This window comes from Pleurodeles waltl, chromosome 9, assembly GCF_031143425.1.
Source record: "Pleurodeles waltl isolate 20211129_DDA chromosome 9, aPleWal1.hap1.20221129, whole genome shotgun sequence".
In the NCBI taxonomy this organism is placed as follows: domain Eukaryota; kingdom Metazoa; phylum Chordata; class Amphibia; order Caudata; family Salamandridae; genus Pleurodeles; species Pleurodeles waltl.
The window spans coordinates 663249511-663275749 of NC_090448.1; the positions used below are offsets into that span (position 1 = coordinate 663249511).

General features: G+C 42.3%; 1 protein-coding gene across 1 annotated transcript in view; it reads left to right on the forward strand.

Moving 5' to 3' along the window:
* The window catches only part of NKPD1 (NTPase KAP family P-loop domain containing 1), a 104638-nt gene that overhangs the window by 14900 nt on the left and 63499 nt on the right, over positions 1-26239 (forward strand). The window contains exons 2-4 of the mRNA XM_069207736.1: positions 5929-6087; positions 8196-8327; positions 25577-25685. Of these exons, the coding sequence (XP_069063837.1) occupies positions 25673-25685 (13 nt within the window). The 5' untranslated portion in view covers positions 5929-6087; positions 8196-8327; positions 25577-25672. The remainder of the gene's footprint in view (positions 1-5928; positions 6088-8195; positions 8328-25576; positions 25686-26239) is intronic.

The following is a 26239-nucleotide window of genomic DNA, read 5'->3' on the forward strand; positions in this document are numbered from 1 at the left end:
GATCAGGTTCTCCTCTCAGAGGAATCTCGTGCAGAGATGAATTGGTGGTTGGAACATGTGGAAGCCTGGAACAACAGAGGTATTTTCAGTTCTTACCCAGACGTAGTGATAGAGTCTGACGCCAGTCGTTGGGGCTGGGGAGCCCGTTGCGGATCAGTGCCCACGGGAGGCAGATGGTCCAACACGGAGCTGAACCTCCACATCAATTGTTTGGAACTCCTAGCCGGCTCATTTGCAATCAAGAGTCTCTCTCCCATCAGGGCGAACTGTTGTGTTCTCCTTCGCATGGACAATATCTCAGCGGTGAGATATGTCAACAAGTTGGGGGGAACTTGTTCCCGCATTTTAGCGGAGATAGCTAAGGAGTCTGGGCATTTTTGCCTTCAGCACAAGATTTCAGTCGTCGTGGAGTACCTTCCAGGGGCCAGCACATGGTGGCGGACGGGAATTTGCGTCACCTGAGAGACTTTAGCGATTGGAGGTTACATCCCAGAGTTTTCCGGACACTTTCTGGTCAGTGGGGTCCCTTTTCGGTAGCCCTGTTTGCGTCTCGCCTCAACCGGCAGATCAAACGTTTTTTCAGTTGGAGACCAGAACCGGAAGCATCGAAGACGGATGCCTTTCTTCAGGACAGGTCTCAGGAACGGAGTTACACTTTTCCTCCCTTCTTAATGATACCCAGGGTATTGGCTCAGATCAGACGTCAGCAGGCGGAGTTGGTTCTGGTGACACCTCTTTGGAGATCTCAGGCATGGTTCCCATTGGCAATGAAGTTGAGTTGCGATCATCCGATCCTACTTCCCTTCCGGGAGAATCTTCTCTGGGACCCTCTGGGTCTTTTGCATCCATTGATCCTGTCGGGTCAGCTATCCCTGGTGGCTTGGCGTCTTTCAGGGAAAGATGGAGCATCCCAGGACTTTCGCAAGAGTCTTACGAGTTTATTGCAGGTTCCGGGTCCTCCAGTACTCACAAGAGATACACTTTGGCTTGGAAGCAATGGAGTTCTTGGTGTAGTTCTAGGGGTGCGGATCCTTCTTCAACAGATTGCTGTCTGGTCCTAAATTTTCTATCTTCTTTAGCGGCATCAGGTCTAGCTTATCGCTCTATTAATAATTATCGATCTGCATCTGCTATTTCTGCAGGTCATTTACCAGTGGAGGGTAAACCCATTGAGGAGTCTCCCATTGTTTGTAAATTAATGAGGGGTATCAGATTGGCTAATCCTCCTCGCCCGCGCTATTGTTCCCTTTGGGATGTGAACATTGTTCTTCGTTTCTTAGAATCATGGCCTTCCAATAGATTTTTGTCTAGGAAACAGCTTTCAGCTAAACTCACGATGTTGTAATGTTTAATTTCATGTAAGAGATTTTCAGATGTTAGGGCTCTGGATTTGGCTGAGAGAGTTTTTTCCCCTGAGGAGGTTACTTTTTCTATTTCGGGTAGAACTAAATGCAATCTGAAGTCCGTTTCTTATCCCTGTTTTGTGGACAACCCCAAACTATGTGTTGTGCAGTGCCTTAGAGCTTACGAGGTGAGTACAGAAGAGTTTTGTTCTGATATGGGGGGTCAATTACTCATTTCATTGGTTAAGCCTTATCATCCTGTTTCTTTAGCCACCCTTGGTAGATGGATGTGATGGTTACTGAATGAAGCAGGCATTGATATTTCTAGATTTGGTGCTCATTCTTCCAGAGGTGCTATGGATTCAAAGTCTTTTGCTTTGGGCTCTCGTTTAGAGGACATTCTAAGGGCAGCAGACTGGTCTTCTCCTTCGCCTTTTAAAACTTTCTATTGTAAACCTATTGTAGATATTGCATCGGTGGTTGTGAATCAGCTTTGAACAAGCATAATCTGAGCCTCCGGTCCTGACATAGAATAAAAAAAATTCTAGCATTCGCGTTAAGAATTTTTCAATTCTATTAAGGACACGGAGGCGAGGATTATCCCACCGCACTGTTGTTTATGTTATCTTTTGGTAAATATTATTACTATGAAGTTCATGTACAAGTTTACTGTTTTTCAGTGCTAACCCACCCTTTGGTAGTAGATACAAGTATCATGTTATGATGTTCAGCTTTTAAGCCTGAATTTTCTTTTTTCCTAGGGAATGATAAGAAGTAATTTCGGTCCGTTCTGGCTCCATTCAAGTTTCCAGTCAAGTTGGATTCCAGATCTTCTTTTTTTTAGGATTGCGTTTACAAGTTTCATGTTAAGACTGACTTTTTTCTGTTGCGAATATTGGACAAAGAAAGAGGAGTGGCTTGGTGTGATGCAACACTTTATAGGCTACCTTCTCTATGGTTAAAACGTGACATATCATATATTGGGATATGTAGTTTTTTGTTTTCCATGGTTTTCATTGGCTGCTGTTAAAAATAAAGCATGGAAAGAGAAGCATAATTCTCGCCTCCGTGTCCTTAATAGAATTTAAAAATTCTTAACGCGAATGCTAGAATTTTTTTATTCTCTATCCAGTCTATCAGAAGCCGTACAGTGTGGTGAAACAAGTCCCAATCCAAAATTCGTAGGGGTACCGCAGGTTAGGTAGATGGCTTTTGAGCATATTTTATTGATGTGTTCTCTTACGCCAAAGGAGAGGCCGAGGGTTAGCACACAAAGCCCGCAGCTCCCAAAATTAAGCAATATATAAACAAAAGAAGGCCTCGCTAAACTTGTAAGGGGAACTGAGTATCACTTTATACATCTAGGACCTATCCTATCTTTATACTCTAGGCCATGGAGAGACCTAATTTTCTGACCAATTATGCCAAGGAATTTAACTCAGAATCAAACACCTTATGTACAACATACACAGAAGGAACGGTACCTCACAAGCCCCCAGAGAATGATAACATTCCATACTCTCCTAGACTGGAATCTCTACAGTTATCAGTGGCACCATTTCCACAGGGATCAACAGACAACCATCTCAAAGCAACAGATTGGCTGCACAGGATATTGCTTTACTTGTGGCTAACTCACTCTTGCCCCCACTATAACCAGGTGTCAAATAGTGCTCGTGTTGCAGTCTCATACTCTGTCCCAGACTATACTATCCATCAACGTAGAGAAATGTGCTTCAAGAAATTGGTGTTAAAAACAGAATACCTCGAAGTTTTAAATTGTGTAAGTAGTCTCCTCATAACCAACTTTATTATTTTATGATGACTCTCCACAAATTAAAAAAATGATGGTAGGGACCAATCATGGCTACTTTATTCTAGTCCATATATTTCAGCACCCCTGCACTTACCAGATGCTTTCAGAAGGACCAATTAAGAGGCATAACTCTAAAACGTTTGACATTCCAGGTCAGTCACAGTGCCGTCTTCATTATCCAATATAGTGTGCCACATGTGACACAACAAACATATTTTATCAAGTACCATGGTGGTGAGCACAGGTTTCTGTCAGCTGTCACACGCTATAGGTCCTGCTTAAATCAGGAGCCTGCTGAGGACTACACACACTCCTATATGTAATATAACTGCTGACAGTCAAATTACTCTTCATTTTCTATAAATCAGCCCCATCCCTTCTATTTATTCGCCACAGTTTGGGGAAGGACAGGAATAGGTGCACGTCATAGAACACACTTTAGATTGTAGAAGGCCATCTTGAGCGAAGAGTGGGTAGATGGGGAGGGAAAAACGTACGGTCACAAGAACCCTTATGGTTATTCCCCACAGTGAACCAAGCCAGCCAGACATTCTGCCAGGTTTCCGGCACTATGTCCCTTCGCCCTTTTCTCACAGTACCCACGAGCATACCTAAATGTGTATGTGCTTCTCCGTTGTGAACTGTATACAATTTATGATACCATGTGTGGCATCTTTTTACGAATAGGTATGTATGTGGTATTGATGTATATGCTATAACACCTTTGTTTATTGCCATCTCATACCAACAAAATAGGACAGTCGAGTGCCACTCCAAGGGAATATATAACTGATCTTTGAAGTACACATTTGAGTTTGTGTTTATTAGGGAGCACAAACATAATGAAACATAGGGTAAAATGCCCATAGAGGTAAATATGTGATAAGACAGTCCTCCAGATTCAAGGTCTTCATTCACCTCCACTTCATGTGGTTTACTCATAACATTCACTTCTGCTTCTTTAAGAAGAAAGCTAGAGATTCCCTGGCAACAAAAACCTTTTCCTAGACAGTGTATCACCCATTACCTTCTGGAGCCTCCTCCGTTCATTTCCTTGCACCACAAGAATATGCCAAGTATGTAGGCAAAACCAGGGGCAAAAAATACGCGCACTTACATTTCCACCAACCCTCCCTTGCTCAATCACACAACAGACAGCCGTTAACTGCTGAGCGGGGTCGCCTCACAATGCAGCACAGCAGGCATTTAGTGTGAATGAAGGAGCAGTGTTGGAGACCCTCTCCAAAATCCACGCTCAAGCACCTTTTTCTGAGCTTCACCCTAGCATAGGTGATTGGGTTGTGATGAGTCTTATTTAAACGAAAACAGCATTTTTTGTGTTGTAGGATAAAACCATTTAAGCAAGTTTTGCACAATTCTAATAGCCGTATTGATGTTTCAAACGTGGCTCTGGTTGTTTTCTTTTAGTTACGTCAGTAGGGAATGAAAATAATTCCCATATCAAATTTATATGTATCTCACCACCACTGACGCTCCAGAGAATCTCCTCTGTTTGCTTAAACAGTCTGGGTTGCATCATTTTTTGGTTTCTGCCACTTGAGACTTGATCATTGTAAATGAAAGACTACAAGTCAGGATTCAAAGGAAAGCAGACTGGAGTACCAACCTAGTGACATGGCAAAACCTGCTATCGCCCTCTCTCTTCCTTAGACTAGGCAGACATTTCTGAAATTGAACAAAGCGCACAGCCTCTGATTGCCCATTTTACCTACAGTCTGGTAATAGAACAATTGGATACATCCATGTAGTCATTTTTCTGTCAATGAATGCTATCACTTTAGTCCTGGTGTGTCCAGGAATGACAATATATAGTCCTAGTTTTATGTCTAGGCCCCCCTTCCAGTATATAAACTATTCCTTACAGAATGCACACACGCCTATTGCACAAGTGTGTGTGCATTGGCACATATCAACCGAAAGTGTGCAAGTGCAGGGAGAGAGGAAAAGAGTTCCATATCTTAGTAGCTTTCTTCTCTCTCCCTGTTATGCAATGCACTGTAGCAACTTTAGTTGCTGCGCTGCGTTGCGTTACAGGAAGTTTTCGAAATTCTGGGCGTAGGTCTTTATTAAACTGGTGAAACAGACCTCTACTGGTACTGGGAGTAGCTTCTTTTTCTGGGAAATCAAGGTTGTTTCCGAGATAACTATAAATCTTGCCCAAGTCTTCCTACTTGCTGATTGAATCGACCATAGCTGAGACCTTCAGGTTAAAAGATGATGCAGAAGACACTGATGAAGTGGAAATTAACCCTGCGTCTCTTATGCCTTCTTACCAAATAAGTAGAGGATAAACATTATTCTTAAATCTCTTTCATAAGTATTTAAAGAGCACCTTCACACAACCCTTCAGCAAAAAAGCAGGATTAGCAGGTCCCCTTGAAGCAAGGGCTTAGGGATAGTATCCTTGTTCTCCAGGGTCTTGTCCATGGCGGCTCTCACAACTTGCAGAATACAAAGACTCAGAATAGAGACATCTGCGTCAGGAAATAGCCAGGATGGTATCTCAAGATAGAAATGGTCAATGAAGCAACAGGTGTCCTCAGGTAAATAGTCTATGGTTACATACATTTAATTAACCAGAAAAGGTTTGAAGAAACCAGCAATGTTGCTCATAGATTTTAAAAATGAACTAAATGAGAAATGGAAGAATAGTAAAAGAAAAATACTAAAGAACGTAAGGACCTTTTAAAAATAAAAAGCCACAGGCTAACCTATAGGATAACTAAATGTCTTTTCTCCTACACCTAGGAAAACAACCAGAAGAACAAAGTGGTCCCACTCCCATTTTTCCCATAACGGAATTCAGCCTCTCACTCTGTAACTGTGGACTGACAGATCATTAAGACCATACGGTGGAACAGAGCAGAAACAAGTGTTGCAAAACAGGAACAACTTACAGGGACACAGGTAAGTTTACTATCCGCCCTGCAAATTATGAGTCCAACATCTAAACAACTGAAAGATAAACGGGATCTGATGTTTCTTTAAAAAAATACAGGATCCCTCAGCAGTGTGGTGGTCACCCAGCCAAATTCCTTCCTTCTCGGTCCACTCTCACTCCAACAAACAGGATGTGTGGTCCTAGGTTACACTGATGAAAAAAGACACCTGTTACCACAGATCCTACCAAAACACAAAAAGCGAGCAGTGTTTGGCCCCTTTTGAGGATTAAACACCAGAGCTCAAAGGGACATGTCGTAAAAGTGAAACTTATTTAGATTTTTCTGAAAAGACAAGCTTGGCATTGAGGCGCATTGCCTTGTGGTGTAAAGAAGGGGGCAATCAAACCGCCTCAGAAAGCAATCCTTAATGTGACCATTCTAGAAGTCATACCCATAAACCTCAACTGGCTTGGACAAGTAATCTTGTGTATGGCATTCTTATATTCCCCATTGGTAGGTTGCCTAGTCTCCCAGGTCCTATTCATATACGGCATGCCTGACTTCGCCACTTAAGAACTGGAGGACATTGCACCTGCCACAGGAAAAATGGTTCTGTAGTGGGGGGTAAACTTGGCAATGTTGGAGTTGGAGTGGAAATTATTCATATTTCGCTATGAATCAGAAGATCCTTGATTTGATATTGTTCCTTCATATTGGAGCCTCGTTTAAAAGCTAAGCGTGGATATACCAAAGGAGCATTTCCTGCATTCAAAAATTGCCATTTTCCTTGATACCCTATAATATGGTAACACAGAGCAGAATAAGTGGTCTTCAAACATGTAAATGCTGATCTGCCTTTCAAGTAAAAAGCATTTCATCAGCCCCCCCCCCCACCCAGAAGGGCTAACATGTTTTGACAATTACTCTATAAACTGTCAGCTCTAAACATATTTAACAATTCAGTCATTGCATTTATAATCAGTTATCCTTTTTAAACATGAACATATATGATTGCAACATGATTGCGGCAGCCTTATCTCCATAAAGTGCGAAAGATCCTTTATCAGAAATGGGCAGAGGGACTTTAAGAATTACTTGAGCCTCTTAACCTCCCCGCTACTTCCAGGCACGACGTTAATGACAAAAGATTTTATTGGTGGGGTATTAAGGTAGCTCACTGCCATTATTTGTAGTATGATGCTCCTCTTGGCGACTACCTGGCCCTGAGATCAGTTCAGGTCACATGGGTTGCGGAGAGGACGTTTTATTTCAGGTAAAGCTGAAAGAAGTGAGGCTTTAAGAGCCATCCAAACGGCAAGAGTGAAGGTCTGGGGCAGTGATCCGTAGCGAGAGTGTTCGAATAGAAGTCTGTGAAATACACCCTCCGGGATGTAAAAGTTCTACTCACGGCTAGTGAAAGGCTTTCCAGTTCCACCCAGTGCTTAATTTGTGCTTGTTGTTTCCGGTGCTGGGCACCGGCACTTATTTTTGAGGGCCGGCGCTTAGTCTTCTGCCTCAATCATTTGCTGCGAGCAAAAGACACATTTGGGAAAGACGGAGGAAGAGAAAAAAGAAAAAGCATCACAAAGGTAGAAAGCAGAAAGCTGCAAGAGTGAGCTGAAGGGGCAGGGAGTGCCTGTAAATGGATTGCCTAGGCCCGAGATGGCTTCAGGATTACGCCCCCTCATTATTCCGTGTTCACACATTTAATTGCAGCAGCCGCGGGTTTAAGAGGAGGACTTTGAGCACCGGCACGTTTTTATTTACCTGTTTAGCACTGTTGTGAAATTCAAATAAAGTTCAGAGGAGTGTGAAAGCTTCATTCTGAGTGAAGCATTACTGATCACTGTCCGTGACCTTATGATTATGCACCAGCACCTTCAGCTCAGCCATATAATTGCACGAAGGCATTTAACAACAGTTAGTGTACCCAGCAGAGGTTACTGAAATTCTTCTGAGTCATGGAGTGGTGCTGGCTGGCGCTCTTTAAATAGTACATTGTAATACCAGTTTGACAAAAAAAGCTGCTGTCGATGATTTGCTACCAAATGCCGCAGAGATGTTTATTTTACTTAGTCGCAGTGTTGTGTGTTTCTGTATTTTTATGTTTGTCTAATGTTAATGTCTTACCAGAGCATGCAAGTCCAGTGTTTCCGCACCTGGAAAGTCTGACTCTGGAAACTCCAGACCACTCCTAGTTGGCCAGAGCTGTATCCCACTCCCGGGGATACCGATCCGGGGAACTCATAAAGGAGTCCTTTATAGGTAAGTTTACACAATCTGGTTTATTTTTCAGCCATTAAAATTAATTGCTGAGCTCAGCTCTTGCGGCAAAGTTCAGTGTGGCGTTATCAGATATTTGGGTCGAATTCTAACAGTGTTCAATTGGCTTTAAATCCTTCAAAAGTTGATAACATGATTAGCATTGAGTTATGTAATTATAGTACCTGATTACCGTTATAGAATGCTGTTAGAAATTGGGTCTTTGGTTGTCAGTCAGGTTGTCCAAACAAGAACCCTCACTCTAGTCAGGGTAAAGGAGAATCACCTGCAGCTAACCCCCGCTCTCCCCCTTGGTAACTTAGCACAGCAGGCAGGCTTAACTTCATAGTGCTAGGTGTAAAGTATTTGTAACAACACACATAGTAACTTAATGAAAACACTACAAAATGACACAACACGGGTTTAGAAAAATAGAAAATATTTATCTAAACAAAACAAGACCAAAATGCCAAAAATCCACAATACACTAGTCAAGTTATCAATTAAAAACCAAAAAGAGTCTTCATGTCATTTTAAACACAACACTAACGCTGTTAGCGTGGAAATGTACCTGGGTGCAGCAAAAATAACCCCGCACGGGTGAGTGTGCGTCAAAAAGAGCTTGTGATGCGTCGATATCACCACGAGCGAGACCGTGCGTCGTTTCTCCTTCAGTCGAGTCGGCGTGCGTCGTTTGTTCTCTCTGCAGGAGAGCGATGCATCGATTCGAACCGCACTCTCGGGTCCGGGCAGGCCTTGCGTCTTTTTTTCATGCCTGCGATGTTTGCGTCGGAAATCCTGCCGCACGATGATCCGAAAACCACGCAGCACAGATTGCAATCTCATCAGCCTCCATCAGTGATCCTGCGCGTTTTTTCTCCATCCGCGGGCGTCAATCTTTCAGTTGCGCTGCAGGTGAGAGTCGATTTTCAGCTGTGAAGCTGGCAGCGCATCGATTTTTCAGCCGAGTATCGGAGTTTTTGACCTTTTCCCCGCACAGCGGTCTATGCGTGGATTTCTCACTCTTGTTCTGCCAGCTTCTCCTTTCACGGTCCCAGGAACTGGATGGGCACCACTTGGCAGGGTAAGAGATTCAGCAGAGGCTCCAGGTGCTGGCAGAGAGAAGTCTTTGCTGTCCCTGAGACTTCAACAACAGGAGGCAAGCTCTAAATCAAGCCCCTGGAGAGTTCTTCACAAGCAGGAAGGCACACAAAGTCCGGTCTTTGTCCTCTAGCAGAGGCAGAAGCAGCAACTGCATGATAGCTCCACAAAGCACAGTAACAGGCAGGGCAGCTCTTCTTCCTCAGCTCTTCAGCTCTTCTCCAGGCAGAGGTTCCTCTTGGTTTCCAGAAGTGATCTAAAGTCTGTAACTTTGGGTGCCCTTCTGATACCCATTCTGCCCTTTGAAGTAGGCTTACTTCAAAGAAAAGTCTCTCTTGTTTGTGAAATCCTGCCTTGCCCAGGCCAGTCCCCTGAAACACACCAGAGGAATGGAGACTGCATTGTGTGAGGGCAGGCACAGCCCTTTCAGGTGTAAGTGACCACTCCCCCCCTCCCTCCTAGCACAGATGGCTCATCAGGATATGCAGGCTACATCCCAGCTCCCTTTGTGTCACTGTCTAGTGAGAGGTGCAACCAGCCCAACTGTCAAACTGACCCGGACAGGGAATCCGCAAACAGGCAGAGTCACAGAAATGGTTTGAGCAAGAAAATGCTCACTTTCTAAAAGTGGCATTTTCAAACACACAATCTTAAAATCAACTTTACTAAAAGATGTATTTTTAAATAGTGAGCTCAGAGACCCCAAACTCCACATGTCTATCCACACCCAAAGGGAATCTACACTTTAATCATATTTAAAGGAAGCCCCATGTTAACCTATAAGAGGGACAGGCCTTGCAACAGTAAAAAATGAATTTAGCAGTATTTCACTGTCAGGACATATAAAACACATTACTATTATGTCCTACCTTAACCATGCACTGAACCCTGCCCTTAGAGCTACCTAGGGCCTACCTTAGGAGTGTCTTACATGTAAGAAAAGGGAAGGTTTAGGCCTGGCAAGTGGGTACACTTGCCAAGTCGAATTTACAGTTTAAAACTGCACACACAGACACTGCAGTGGCAGGTCTGAGCCATGTTTACAGAGCTACTAATGTGGGTGGCACAACCTGTGCTGCAGGCCCGCTAGTAGCATTTGATTTACAGGCCCTGGGCACCTCTGGTGCACTGTACTAGGGACTTACTAGTAAATCAAGTATGCCAATCATGGATGAACCAATTACATACACATTTTGTATAGGATCACTTGCACTTTAGCACTGGTTAGCAGTGGTAAAATGCCCAGAGTAACAAAAAAAGCAAAAACAGTCCAGCAGACATCAACAACCTGGGAAACAGAGGCAAAAATTTAAGGGAGACCACACCAAGGATGAAAAGCCTAACATATGCTTTGTGGGTGAAGTTTATTTTCGTTAACCAGTGGGGGTGAACCAAAATGGGCATAAATCCTTAGCTCAAACAGGGTAATCACCTGGGTTATTCCGAAGAGTTTCTGGCTCTACTTGAGCCCTGAAGTACCTTTAAACATACAGTGCTCAATTGAAGTAGTATTTACAATCAGCTGTGTGAAAGATATTATGGTAGAATTGAACCAGATCAGTCTGAAATCCCACCCTCCTATTTCACAATTCCGCAGAGTACAATGAGTGTAATCTCTGTGCCATCGGGAGACAGGTGAGAATTGGTTCAAGAGTTTTAATGAGAACTGGCAGAAGGCCAGGAGGCCACTTCATCATAACTTCATCATAATTTGGTCATATTCAGGACTCCGGAAATGTACACAAGATAAATTAAAAGAACATGTAAAATGGCAAGCCAGGGGATTAATAAAAATGATAATCTTGTTGCCATGACAGGGTCAAAGTCACGCTTGGAGAGTTTGAGAGTTTGAATTGTTTTAAGTAGGCCATATGGTAGTTTTTCTGAGATGATAACCCATCACTGTGTGGTTACCTTTCAGTTACTTCAGAGTCCTCGAAGAGCTGACAATGTAAAGTTCTATGAAAAGACAAAAACAAGGGAAGGTGAAGTCCACTCCGACTTGCGCACCAATATTCAATATTCCTCTCTTGTGAACCCTGATAAGTGAGACATTCTGTTAGAAAGCAAGCCTGGGTAGTTCAGTGTTGTACCTGGCCCTTTTTGCTGGCTTATCCCCAAAATGTTTGCCTTCTTACTCCTATTTTCTCTGACCTGTTTTTGTTGGCTTTAAGACTCTGGTCACTTTACCTCTGCTAACCAGTGCTAAAGTGCATATGCTCTCTGTCTAAACTGTATTGGTGATTGGTTTATTCATGAATGGCATATTTGATTTACTAGTAAGTCCCTAGTATAGTGCCCCATGTGTGCCCAGGGCCTGTAAATCAAATGCTACTAGTGGGCCTGGAGCATTGATTGTGGCACACACATGACTAGCCCTGCAGACATGTCTCAGACCTGCTACTGCAATGTCTGTGTGGGCAGTTTTAAACTGCCATTTCAGTGGGTGCACCCGCCAGGGTCAAGCCGTCCCTTTTACTATATCTAAGTCACCCCTAAAGTTGACCAAAGGCCACACCATAAGCAGGATGCAGTTTATTTAAAAAGGTAGGGCATGTATTGGTGGGTTTTACATTTCCGTATTGCGAAAGACTGCTAAATTCGGTTTTGACTATTGCAAAGCCTGACTTTCCCATAGGTTAACAAAGGGAGTGCCTTGAAATACCTCTTAAATGAATTTCCCATTCGGAACAGATAGAGATTTGGAGTTTGGGGTCTCTGAACTCACAATTTAAAAATGCATCTTCTGGTGAAGTTGGTTTTTGAATTGTAGTTTTGAAATTGCCACTTTGGAAAGCGGGCATTTTCTTGCTTAACCATTCTATATCTCTGCCTGTCTGTGGAATACACGTCTGGGTCAGAATGACAGTTGGGCTGTTTGTGCATTCACTCTAGACAGTCACACAAAGGGAGCTGAGGTGTGCCCTGCATGTCCTGATGGCCCATCACCAGGCTGATGGCCCTTCCTGAGCAGTCTCCAACCCCCTGGACTGTGTCTGGGACCAGGGCAGGGAAAGGCAGGGTCCAGTGCACTACAAAAGCTTTTCTTTGAAGTTTGCCTATTTCAAAGACAGAAATGGGTATAAGTACTATACCTCTGAACCCACATAGTTAGAATCATTCTGCACTATAGAGAGTCTACCAGGAAGAAGAGCTTGATGCTGTGGGAGGGGCTGCCACTGTGCCTGTTGCTTTACAGTGCTGCCCTGCTGCATGCTGCTTCTTTCCTGGAAGTGAAAAGAAAGGACTTTGCTTTCTACATCCTGCTTCCAGAGGTTCTCCAAGGGCTTAGACTGAGCTTGCCTCCTGTTAAGAAGACCTAGGAACATCAAAGACTTCACCTGCCAGCGCATGGGCTCTCTTCCTGAGAGTCCTGACTTGCCAAGTGGTACCAAATCTAGTTCCTGGGCCCTTGGGAGTAAGTTCTGGTGTAACAAGGGAAAACGTAGTGCATCGACGTCCAGAACGACTTCAGTACTAGCGCATCTCTCTGACTCTGCACAGCTGCCTGCCGTGTTCCTTACTGATTGCAACGACTGCGACCTACACCACAGGCCCGCTGCCGCCGCAGAACCTCTGAAGTCTGGCCACAGCGTGAGTCTAGAGCACCGTATCATCACTCTCCATGGCCCCTGACTTTGACTTTGCCCCACCACTTATGGTCACAACATCACAAAGTTGACACCTCATGTTTTGACCTGCTAGATCCATTATTCTTGCTTTGTAGTAAGGAACTGACACCTCACCGCCAACGTCGCATCACCTTCCCTGCAAACGCAAGGAACCAACACCTCACCTCCCCTGCCTAGCAGTAAGGAACCAATGCCTCACCTCCCTGTTGGCAATAAGGAACCAACTCCACACTGGCTCCAGCGACATCTCACCTCCCTGACTCCATGCAACGTCTTTGTTTTCTCATTGTTTTCCAAGGTACTGTAACCGGGTCCGTGCGACTCCGTGACCAGCCTGCACTCCCTCACGAGTGACATCGGACTGTTGGAGACGACTCAGTGAAAATGTTTGTAATACTGTGTGTGTGTGTGTACAAATACTTTACACATTGCCTCTGAGATTAGCCTGACTGCTTGAGCCAAGCTACAAAGGGGTGAGCAATGGTCATCTTAACTGTGTGACTCCCTTACCCCAACTAGAGTGATGGTCCCTGCTTAGATAGGGGGCAAACCACTGCCAACTACAGACCCCATGTCAAACATTCAGTTTAAGATTTTTTACTTCACCAAGAACTGGGTGTAGGCTATTGTTTGTAAGGTGGCCTTGGTGCAGGGGTGTGTCTTTGTCAGTAAGATTGGCGGGGTGTGTGTGAGCTTCAGATTTTCTGACAATCAGGCTGGCATATAATGTTTAAATGTATTATACAACATACATGGTGCAAAATACATACATGGTAGTGAAAAGAGAGTGGATTGTGGATTGGTAGGATTACTAAGAGAGAAAACACAATATTTTGTAAAATAACCAATATTTCTGAGGACTTTCAAAACACAGAGGGAAAGTGTGTGCACATTTTTCTCTTTGTGTATGTAAAACCTTCTGGTAAAATACGACTAACATCTCACAATACCCGACTGAAAGGACTTGTATCCAACTATTTCTCAGAAAATACATTTATTGGGGGGGAGGGTGTAACACCACAAACACCCACCTCTGAAGCCATGTACCGGTCTCGGTGCCAGACTACCTACATAATAACGTATTGCAGTCGAACTCTGACATCACAGTGCCTACTGTTAGAGCCAGCAGCCGAGGGGAAAGACTGTCCGGTCACGGAGCATGAAACAAAATGTGGCTTTTCTTTCTTCTGCTCTGTTTTTATAGCTGTACCATGACAACCAGAAAGGATGCATTTATGGCAACATGTTTATTTTTTTACTCACAGGGTAGTTATAGAAAAGTTAGAATGTTTCTGCATGTTTCTACACATTCCAAGCTACTGCACCTTTTAAAACAAAAATGATTTGTATTAACCATTTCTAATATATTTTATCAATAAATATCTAACAGCTTTTTGATGTGTTTAATTTTGCACTAGAGATTCTATTTATATTCTTTATGTTTTCACACAAGCGTTCTCTTTCTTACGAAAAACCTATGCACCAAGGATTTAAGTGGTTTGTGGGAAAGGTGATGGCATGACCATGTTCGGTAAGGAATAAAGTACTCCTTGCTGTACATGATAATGATATTGCAAGTGACCTCAGAGTTCCATAACTTAAGTTCCATAACAAAAGGCCATCAGCCCTTTTCCTCCATATGGTCATGAGATTCCTCGGTGAGAGTTGCAATATCCTTAAATTGTATGGCAGTGGGTACTTTATGCCACAGATATAAAAAAAAAAGTATTCAGCTCTTATTAAAAGTCTCCATTCAATACACACCCCAGGTAGAGTGTCAACTCATAGTTATTTGTTGCTGTTACGTAGCAAGTGTGTGAAGCAGATGTAACTTGCTCGTTGTTCTTTATCCTTCTCTAACAGATTCCACAGCAAAAAAAAATAGTACTGAGTTTATGTATCAGTACAAGTATGTACTTCAACAATGTCGGGAGAATATACCCAATGAAGAATGGTTAATGTGAAGTGGCCATGCCTGTGGGGTCAATGCCTGGTTTCTTTAGAAGTGGTTTGAAGTGGGAGGGCATCAGGACATTGGGACAGGACCTGTAGAGGATGCACATGTTGAGGATGGTCTTTGTTACATTGGCTGCCATCATGGAGAAAGGATTATAATATTGCAGGAGTCAGAAAGGCAGGATTCAACCGGGGACCGGAAATAGCCACAGCTGTTAAGAGGTCCACAAATTCTTCCATAATCAGTTGGCTAAAAACAATGTACATTGATGCTCTGACGGGTAGTTATAGCATAACAAAGGTAGAAGGTGGATCTGAGAAGAGGTAGGGCTCCAAGGCATCAGCTTTCAAAGGTTTTTGTTCTGCTAGAGAGTTGAAGAGGACTTGAGTATAGGTGACTTTGGTGGCGATCCAGTCTGAGCTCCTGAAGTTAAAATTAATTTTTGAAGCTCTTGGGAGGGGTAGGAGGCTTTGTTGATGCAGGTCTAGTACAAGAGCATATTTACCTTCCCGATAGAGGTTCAGTATGTTTGTTTGTGAAATCAGATGCTCAGTTTGACTGTCTCTTGAACATTTTTTTACAGCTGATTTCCAGCTCTGTTTTCCTTTTTTTTGATTTGTCATCGTTCAATTTCTTGGTGTACTAGCAAGGAGTGCAGAGTCTTTTTGATGGGTGTAACAGTGTCATCTGCATTAACTTGTCAAGCATTGAGGTTACCCAGGGATTTGATAAAGAGATATCCTAATGGGGTGTTTTACTGGAAGGTGTCTGTCGCCTAAGAGTTGGGGTTGGGGTTGGGGTTTTTACAGAGTCATACGTGTTTCTTGGAGTTTATGGAGGGTAGCATCTTCTCTGGATAATTGATGATGATGACTTGAGAAAATGTGTTACTTATTCAAGAAGGCTAGAGATGCAGGTGAGGTGACAGTGGTGTTCATGGAGTGTGCTGCAGTATTGGTGGGTCCAGAAACCTGTTGATGAGTGTGGGGTTCTGTCAGGCTCTCCTAGGTTTGAGAGCAGAGATATGACTTGAGCAATCTGAGTTGGTTCAATTGGGTATTGCAGTCTCCAAGAATGAATAAATGATAAGGAGAAAAGGTGGTGACAGAGTCTTGTTAGGCTACAATGAATGAAGGGTTTGAAGGGGTCAACATGTCTATATGAACTTAATGTAAAGAACAGCAGGGTAGGGTAGGATAAAAATGACAAATAATAAACAGGACTTCACACTCTGAATCGGAGGAGTCAAGAATTCAAGGGAGGGCTATTGTTTATTCTGTACGTGAAGTGTTTGGTAGTGAGTTCTGGGATTTAATAAAGTACCTCAGGGTGATGGCCTCATGAAGGATAAAGTTTAAGTCATCTGCTAGCTAGATTTCTGTAATAAAGATTAGATCCACTTTAAGTCAGAAATAAGGTTGAAGATGTGGAACCAGTTCAATTGTGCATTGATAGAAATGCAAGTGAGGGGAAAACTGAGAAGGGGGTGGGGGTGGTTGGGAGGGAGAGAGGAGAACATCGCAGGGATAGCTATAGAGAAATGTGGAGTGTTGATACTAAAATTCCCCTCTGAAATATGGATCTCTGGCATGACATAAATGCCGTTATCCTGCACTGGGCCAGAAAGACCCCTCGTCTTGATTACTTGTAATTTGTACAAGATCCTTCCAGATAGAAGGTTTCCACTCCAGTTTCTTCAGCACAATTAGATCCGTAGCATACTTTCTGTTTTTTTGTATTTTGTTAGGATTGGATCTTTACCCACATTATTTGTAATCTTGAACACCAACTCTGGCTAGCCCTGCCAGGATTCTTTATTATCACATCACTGGCTTTCTTAGAAAGTATTGACTTTCTCTTAAGCTTACAAAAAATGTAAACTTATTTTTACAATCTGATCTCTGATGCCTATTAGAACAGCTGGACAAAAAGGTTCCAGAGAAGCTTCTCAGGAAACACTAATGCAGAGGACTACATTTCTGCTATAGTTTGTTTGTTCCTGTTGACTTTGTCTGTGATTGTTAGACACCCTTATGTTTGGGTATATAAAGGGCATAGAGGGAATAAGGTACTTTTTAGGGTTAGCAGAGGGAGCCAGTAAGAGCTTCAGCAGATCATGGACACTCTCTATATGTTCCTCTACATCCATATACATCATCAAATGGTAGTGTTCTATGGAAATGCATTTGGCCAGATACTGCACATCTCTTGTGTACCATTGGTGAACAAAAGTAGGGAACAGACCAGACTGTGACTTGTCTTCCTCATCAGAACTGCTTCCAGCTAAGCCAGTGGATCATACTGGATTTGAAAGTAACCCGAATTAAAAACAGTTTCTGGTGGTCTCCATTCTGGTCTCCATTATAGATCTATGAAGGGAGGTACAGCCTGACCAAAGTACTTGAATCAGAATTTTGGTTGCCATAACTATTACAAAAGTTAAATAGATCAAACCACATTTTTAAATATACAATGCTGTCATGCTTTAGGTACATCACTGGCACAGTATAGTTAAGGTTTACTTTGATCACACTGTCAGGGCAGCAAATACAGGGTTGTTGTGTGAGTGATTTAGTATTTCTCTCCTAGAAATCTAACAGGCTTGATTGCCTGTTAGATTTCTAGGAGAGAAATACTAAATTCCATGAGATTATGTGCAAAAAAAGAATGATTGTTTAATCAAATACCATCACTTTGGGCACACTTTCCTCAGGTTTTATTAGCGCAATGTATTCAATGAAGGGCTCAGATCTGAAGTAATAACCTCACACACCCACTTTACAGAACATTCTATCAGGGGAAGAGCAGTCATGGTTTCAATCCAAAGTATTGAGAGCTCTACTCCTTTCTTGTTGTGATCAGTGGGAACGACTTATAATACATAGTGAGGAGTCCACCCTTAACAGTGTCTGTGCATAGGCCTTAGAATTCCAATTTAAAGGTGTCAGGAATCTGAATAAAGGTCCCTTAAGTTACTGAAATCTGATTAATAATGAACACATGACACACTCTAATCTCTCTTAACTTTGGCTCCTAGAAGATTAAATAATAAATTTGAACACAATCACAGGGGCACAAGACCAAAGATAAATTGTCACCTTCTATTCTCACATTCCCCTTGGCTACTCATTTCCATCTTCGCTAGAATTGTCATCTGGGTCAACTTGAGCTGTAGCACACATATGGACAAGACTGTCAGCCTACAAGTCAGCACAATCTGTGACTTGTTAGAAACATACATGAGAGCATCATTCTGCTTGGTAACCTACAGATGAAACAGGTATGCTAATTGAATTCTTCCCCAATTAGAACTTGCATGCTGATGCCAGGCTACCTACACTTGTATTAAGGGATGTCACTCACACCCTAATCAAACTGAGAGCAATACTGTAGCAAAAAGGCTTTTCTGAATGGTCACTGCAGCTATTTTGCCTTTAACAGGACCCTATTTTTGCTGTTTTTTCAACTTACGCAAAAAGAACAGATGATGGACGGAATGCTGAACAATGCAATCATTCACCCGCAGCCACAAAGATCTGGGTTTAATCCATTGGTTTTTTTGCTCACCACTCCACCCTAGTTTGGACCCAGCCATATGCAAATCAGTCTTGACCCTGTTCCCCATGGAAACAGTCCAGCCCAAACTGCTAAGCCAGGTCCTCCCTGGACAGGAAACACGCATCCTAGGACCAGTTTCAGGGTATCACCCTTCTTCAGTCAGACTAGCTTGAATTTAGTGGTGCAGTGAGCACGGGACCCATGTCTGGGTATACCCTTCCCACTTAGGGTGACAAATGCAAAAAGAACAGATGATGGTTGGAATGCTGAACAATGCAAACATTCACCCCCAGTCACAAAGATATGGGTTTAATCCATTGTTTTTTTGCTCACTACGCCACCTCATTTTCACTTTTGCCCTAAGTGGGAAGGGTATGCCCACACGTGGGCAGCGCAATTTAACCCTGCTATGGAGAAATAAAGTACCTGTGCTCCCCCCCTTTAAGCATGGTTAAATTTCCTTATTTCTGATTGACATATTAACTTGCTTATAAGTCCCTAGCACATGGTGGAGGAAATAACACCTATGGACTGCAGCACCTACTGTGACATCCGCAAGATTGGCCTGAAAACAATTACTTCAGGACTACCATGTGTAGCCTGGCTGCAACAGCCTGAAAATCTGCTGTCAAATCAGTCACAATATCTCTTTTTACCTGGTGAGAAACCCTGCTTTTACTTATTAATAAATCACTCCTAAGTGCACATTGCCGCCCACAAAGTAGGGTGCTTGATATTTAAAAGTGGAACATTTGTGAAATCAGATTTGGCATGTTAGTCCAATGTCTAGAAAATATCAAAGTACAGATTGCAAACTTTAATTTGTAACATTTGGCAGGACATAGACTATTTTTCACATTTATTAAAGGTCCAATTCATTGGTGAAGTTACATTTTTTAGAAATATTTAGGAAAAGTAATTTTTAGAATGTTGTTCTTACAGTAGGAAAGGCTTCCAAATTAGGCCCTATACACCTGAAGAGAGGGGGAGACCATTATATTGAGAATATGGGCCCAAAGGAAACACTCTCCCTAGAATACAATACTATGACATTTGGGGTATCCCTTGCACAACACAGTACTTATTCCAACTGGATGGCCTGTCACGCCTCAAAAAGGAAAAAATTAAAATAATTTTATTTTTTTTATTAAAACCCTTACACACTCTAGTAGTGGCATGCTTCATCATCGGGTCTCATCCTATGAACATAGGTTCATAGGATCCCCTGGTCACATTAAATATCTAACGTGCTCCCTGGAACACTGTTGAGCCCACCCTGGCTTTTAGGGGCCAGGATGAGACCCCATGATGAAGCATCCAACTACTAGAATGGATGAAGATCTTAATAAAAAAGAAAATGATTTATTTTTTTGTTTGAGGCGTGACAGAGCACCCACGTGAAATATGTCCTGTGATAGGCAAGGGATACCCCATATGTCTCAGTAGCGGCTAATTTGCATTAGCTTACCAGCAGCTGCCTAGCAAGTGTTTGATGGTAATAAGGCATACAAATTGCTCCTAGAGCAGAACAATTGTTTAGAGCTGGTTACAGAATTGCCTGGGTATTAGGCATCTGATCCCTATGAAAAGGACAGAGGTGTTGCCTGCACATTCATAGTTTAGAACAGACCTGAAGAAGGGAAAGCCTTGGTCCCCAAGGTCCAAAATTGCTAGGTGGCTCTGATCCCAGTGGGAAGGAAGCTAACACCAGAACTGGTTTGGAGTGGACACAGGGTAGGGAACTGCTCATTTCCCTGGCCAGCCCCCTAGATTGACACAAAGGAGAAAGTGTTGTCCCATCTTGGATTTTAGGATGGAGAGGCGCAGTATGATTGTTTGCAGTAGTGCAAACTGGTACTGCTAAAATGATGGGTAGGGTTGCCCCTGAGAACTTCTATGTCACTGGTTAGGGAAGAGTCATGAGCCAGCACACCCACTTGCTAGTGCCAGACATAAATGTGGCATCCCAAAGTACCATCCTCAGCACAGTCTCTGGTCCACGGGAAGATCAAAATAGGACCTGACCTTCTGTCTGTGACCTGAAAGGAGTGCTGATGGACCGTACCAGCCAATAATTTATTAGTTTCAGCCATAGGTCCAAACAAAAGATGCAAAACAGTAAAACCTAAAAACATAATAATAATCAGTGCTAGTATGGCATAGAGGAAGCTAAAAAGTGAGATATATAAGCCTCAATTAATATCCGTAGTGTTGCTGAACTCTCATGATACATAAAAGTTAAGATGGGCAGGTCAATCTAACCTGTTTCCATGCCTGAATGATGTATTTCTTTGAGGGATCTATAGAACATAACACAATATATCATAACACATTATACCACAGCATGACACAGCATAACAGACCATAACATACACAGGATAGTGCAGCACAACACAACATAATACGCCCTAACAAAGACAACATGTAACAGTATAACACAGCATGATACCACATAACACACTACCTCATAATCACATTTTAGATTGTAAAATGACATACCACAACACATCATAAAATAAATCAGCATACCACAGCATGCCACAATGTAATACAACAAACCATAACTTAAACAGCAAAGCAGAGCAGGGCACAACAAAACATACCCCCAAAACAACAGTATTGCATAGTATAGAACAACATAGCACACCCTAACATACCACAGTGTCATACAATAAAAAACACCCTATTAAAATAGCATGACAAAACATAACACAGCGCACGCCATACAATGAAACACATAAACATTATAAACATAGTGTTGCACAACACAAGACCACTCCCTAACATAACATAGGACAGCACTGTATGGTACAGCACACCCTAACATAACACATAGCTCAGCACAGCATGTCCCAACATTACACAAGCATAACATAGCCAAGCATAGCACATCATGGCACAACATAGCACAAACACCATGTTTAACACAGCATAGAACAGCATAGCACAAAAAGATACATCAAACCATAAAATAACACAGCAAAGTGCATCAAGACACAACATCTAGCAACTCACTATAACACAGCATAGCAGAGCACAGAAAACTTAAGAAACCACAGCACAACATGGCATAGCAAAACAGGACACCATATAACACAACATGTTGTAGCATAGCACAGCCTGGCGCAACGTCCCCTAACAATACCTAGCAGAGGACAGTACAATGGAATATAATACACCTTAACATAATACAGCATAGTATAGCTAGACAGCTATTGTTTGATTAAAATATATGAAAAGAATTGAATAAATGAACTGTTCTTCCAGTGATTGATTTACAGCTTCACTGCTGTATTGAGGATTGTGTATTTTTTCCTACTATTGTACCAATTCTTCTTATTATTAGGAGCTAAGAGCAGCCCTGGTAAGACTAGGCTTGATGCCATCACTGCTGCAGGGTGCTGTACAGCTGAAAATGGTGCTTATCCCTTAGGTAGCTTGGCCAAAAAAGCAGTGAGGCTTAAGAGACTCTGCAATAGAGACATGGTGATATTGCCATTTGGACTGTTTTAACCTTCTATTCATTCTACGATTGTTCTATGTTGCAAATATTTTAACTAACCACACAATCCTAAATAAACTTGAAACTTGACACTAGAGGCAATTTATTAAGTAGTCATGCAGCACATAGACAGTAACAAAGTAAAAACACAACACAAGAAAAATCACAAATCACTTTAGGAAAATGGATTATGCTTTCATTAATACTTTGAGACAAAAACAACAAAAATCCAATCAGTGGAACTGGAGATATTGAATTTTATATGTTCAGATAAAAGTAGTTCCAAAAAGGTGCAAAGCCTATTAAAGTGGTACAGCATGTACCCAGGGCCTGTGAATTAAATGCTACTAGTGGGCCTGTTCCACTTATTGTGCCACCCACTTTTGTAGTCCTTCAAATGTGTCTCAGGCCTGTCATTGCACTCTGTGTGTACAGTTTTAAACTGACATTTCAACCCAGGAGCATAGTTTTGGTGGGGCGTTCTGTGGAGTGTTTCACTCCCTAATAAATGTATGTTCTGGTAAATAGTTTGGTACTGCTGCTTTCAGTTGGGTATGGTGAGGTGTCTGTCAGAATTCACCAGGAATATTTACATATACACAGACAAAAATGCACACATGCTCTCTCCCTCTCTCTCTAATTTGCAGTTCCTCATAAATGTTGATTATATTACAAAATATTGTGTTTTCTCTCACTACCCCTACAAATGTGTGTTCCTCTCCCCTTCCACTGCCCCTCAAACCCCTAATATGTTATGCATGTCATGTAATGTATTTTAAAATGATACAGCAATGTGATTGTTAGAAAATTTGACACTCACCCCCCAAATCTTACTGACCAAGCTAAACCCCTTGTTTCAACCAGGCAATCAGGCAAAACAAGCATTTTACCAGGCTGAAATCTTCTTTTTTAATATTTATGTCACTCCTATGGTAGGCACTGAACAGCTAGAGGGCAGGGTGCAGTGTATTAAAAAAGTTGGACACATCATTTTAAGTTTTACATGTCCTGGAATTGAAAAACATCTAAATTTGTTTTTCACTTCCATAGGTCTACCTTTCCCATAGGATAACATTAGGTTATGTTATTACAATTAATAAATGTTAACTTTTAATTGGGAGCAGGTAGACGGTTTTGTGTCTAAAGAATTGTAACTTAACATCCTCTTTAATTGGAAAGTCAGATTTTCACTCACAATTCTGAAAATGCAACTTTTAGAAAGTTGGAATTTCCTGTCCTGGCCATTTAGTGCCTGCAGCCTGTCCGCAGGGCACATGACTAGGTGTAGCTGGCAGTTGGTCTTTGTGTATTCACCTAGACAGTGAGACAAAGGGAAACTAGGTGTTGGCAGGATTGGTTACTCTGACTTAATGAGGGGGAGGAGCTGTCACCTACCACACTTGCAATTCACAAAGGCTCTGCTTGAACACTCTCACAAAGGGTTTGTCACTAGTCTCTTGTGTACCCAGACAATCTAGGGCCAGGAGGGGGAGGAAGGGATGCCTGACAACTTGAGGGAGAGGGTGTGGAAGACTCAGTAGAAGGACTACAGTGCTGCTTTGCTGCAAGAAGGACTGCCACTGTGCTCCCCTCCTTACTGGGTAAGTAGGACGGGATCTGAGCATTGAACCCAAGACCACCACAGTGATTCCAAGGGCTAGCAGGTTGGCTTCTTGATCCGTAGCCACAGGAATTTAACAGGCTTCCTCTGTTTTGAACCCAGCACCTGGGCAATGCCAACTGTGAGTCCTTCCCTCCCAAGTGGTGCTACCCCAGTCCTGGACCCTTAGGCTCTGCATCGCATGTCCTTTAGTTTCATTGAAACCTGCCAATTTTGATGCAGGGCTTTGCATCGCAAGCCCTCATTGACAGCATCCTTGACAAGGACATGCAGGACATCACATCGCAGCCTCGCAGTTTCTAAGAATTTCCACTGTAGGGTGAATCTCTGATGTGGAATTCCACATCGCTCTGCATCCAGGATTTAAGGTACTTTGTTCAGCAAACCTAACTGGGTCCCTGTAGCTGGCCTGCGTTCCATTGTAGTCATCATGAACATATGACTTTGTCCTGGTCCAGTGCAACCAGATTACCACAGTTGGCTTGTTCTTTTTGGCACTATTTTCATTTAAATATTTAAAATTGCATATCTCCGGTTCTAGTAATTGGAATTTTGGTCATTTTGGTCTTATTTATTACATTTTACTCTATTTCTCTAAATTGGTGCAGGATTTGTCTTGTTTTCATGTGTTGTGTTTTCAATTCAGTACTCTTTGAACTGCTGCATACCTATTTTACACATTGACTCCAAGGTAAGCCTGGCTGCTTTTGTGCCAAGCTAACAGAGGGTTACACACAGGTTAATTTGGGGTTTGCTTGTGAGTCCACCCTGACAAGGATTGTGGTTGCTGCTTGAATAGGAATTTGCCCACCCTCCACCAGTAACCCATTTTCTTACAGCTTACATAACCTATCCCAGATCTGCATTGCATGCGAACTAAAGCACTCAAAATGACAACATCACTCAGAGAGCACACTGGGGAGCTGTTGTCATGCACCCTGGTGTGAAAGTATTGTGTATGGCTGAACGTGTGCCTGATGAAGTTAGCATACATAAACTATATAATCATAGGCTGCTGTGTTGTTGTATCAGTTTTTGTTTATTAATGTTATTTGTGCATTAATTCTGGCGTGCATAATGTGAATCTACACTCAAATGTAAGTGTACACTTACTTGATGTTATTTCCTATGAAACCATTTTTAATGTTACCAGCTAACGTGCATTCATCTGGCTTATGCAAACTAGCCCTCAGTGCTTTCTTTTTCAAAATGGATGTCTCATCATGCACATTCACTGTTTATTATTTCCTTCAAGTCATGATGTTTTTCTCAAAGAAGACTTTCTAGCATGGGCTTACTAACACTTCAACTTTCAAGGTTTCTACCATCTGCTCCCTGTACTGCATTTGTTCACAATAGTTCACTTTTGTTTCGTAATTAGTTTGTTCTGCCATCTTCAAATGACTTTAGCATTGCGGGCTGAATCAATATTCATGTAGTGGGATAATGCTTAGATAGTAAGGCAATATGATGCTTACTGTTTCTATGTTCTGATTTGCCAAAAATGTATTCTTTTTCTCACAACATGATGAATCTACACTTTTAATACTAGTCTATGAGAACATTTCCTATATAAACCCTCAAATTTGGGGGTGAGACAAGTTACTTTCCGATGCTACTGGGGATGCTGTCTGACTTCGTAATGAATTTGCTGCTCATTTGGGACTTAGAACTTTTTTGAATTTGTGTGTCTCTGGACACACTGCCTCATGAAGTCAAGGTTTAATAGTTTCCCCGATCCACCCACCTGTCGGTGTGCTTTTGAGGTGTCTTTTGCGGTGTACGAATTTAGGGGTTCCACACGCCCACATTGTCAATGCAGCTGTTTGCACTCATTTATCTAAAATCCTGACTTTAATCTTTGTGCGATCTTGCTTTCAGCTCAGAAGCAGAAGAAAGCAACTACGCTTGCAGATTTGAAATAAATGAAACAAAGACTGGAATCATTCTAGGCCCTGCACAGGACTGCAGATCAGAATGTCCCTCCCAGGTAAGGGTCAATAGAAAAATAACTCAAGACTAACGTGCCATGTGCCAATATGCTAAAATGCAGTCATCTATAAAAAGTGACCAACAATGTTGTGCAGCAGAAGGCAAATATGGTGTACAGCAGTGGGTATAAAATAATGTATCTCTGGATGCACAGGGCACTGCACAGCAGTTCAGCAACTAATGATGTCTCTTAAGATATCAGGGGGTACTAAACTTCATTGGAGCACTGAGTGGTATGCCTCAGTGGAGCAACTGAGCACTGATATGACAGTATACTTTGTCATTCGGGGTCTCTACCTGCTGCTGTAACATGCAGCGTGTCTAGTAAAGCCTATTTTTGAAGACTTTATTTTGTTCTATGAAAATTAGCACTGTGGATGGATCACTGACAAATTGAACACGTGGACCCCTAGGATTTACCGTTTGTCTTTCTTTGCAAGAATATACATACTCAATATGTGTGGCCATGTATGTGCTTAAGCAGGAGCACAACCCCACACATATAAGGGATAACATCTTTGTAGATTTACAGAGTCTGGTTTATTTTCCAAA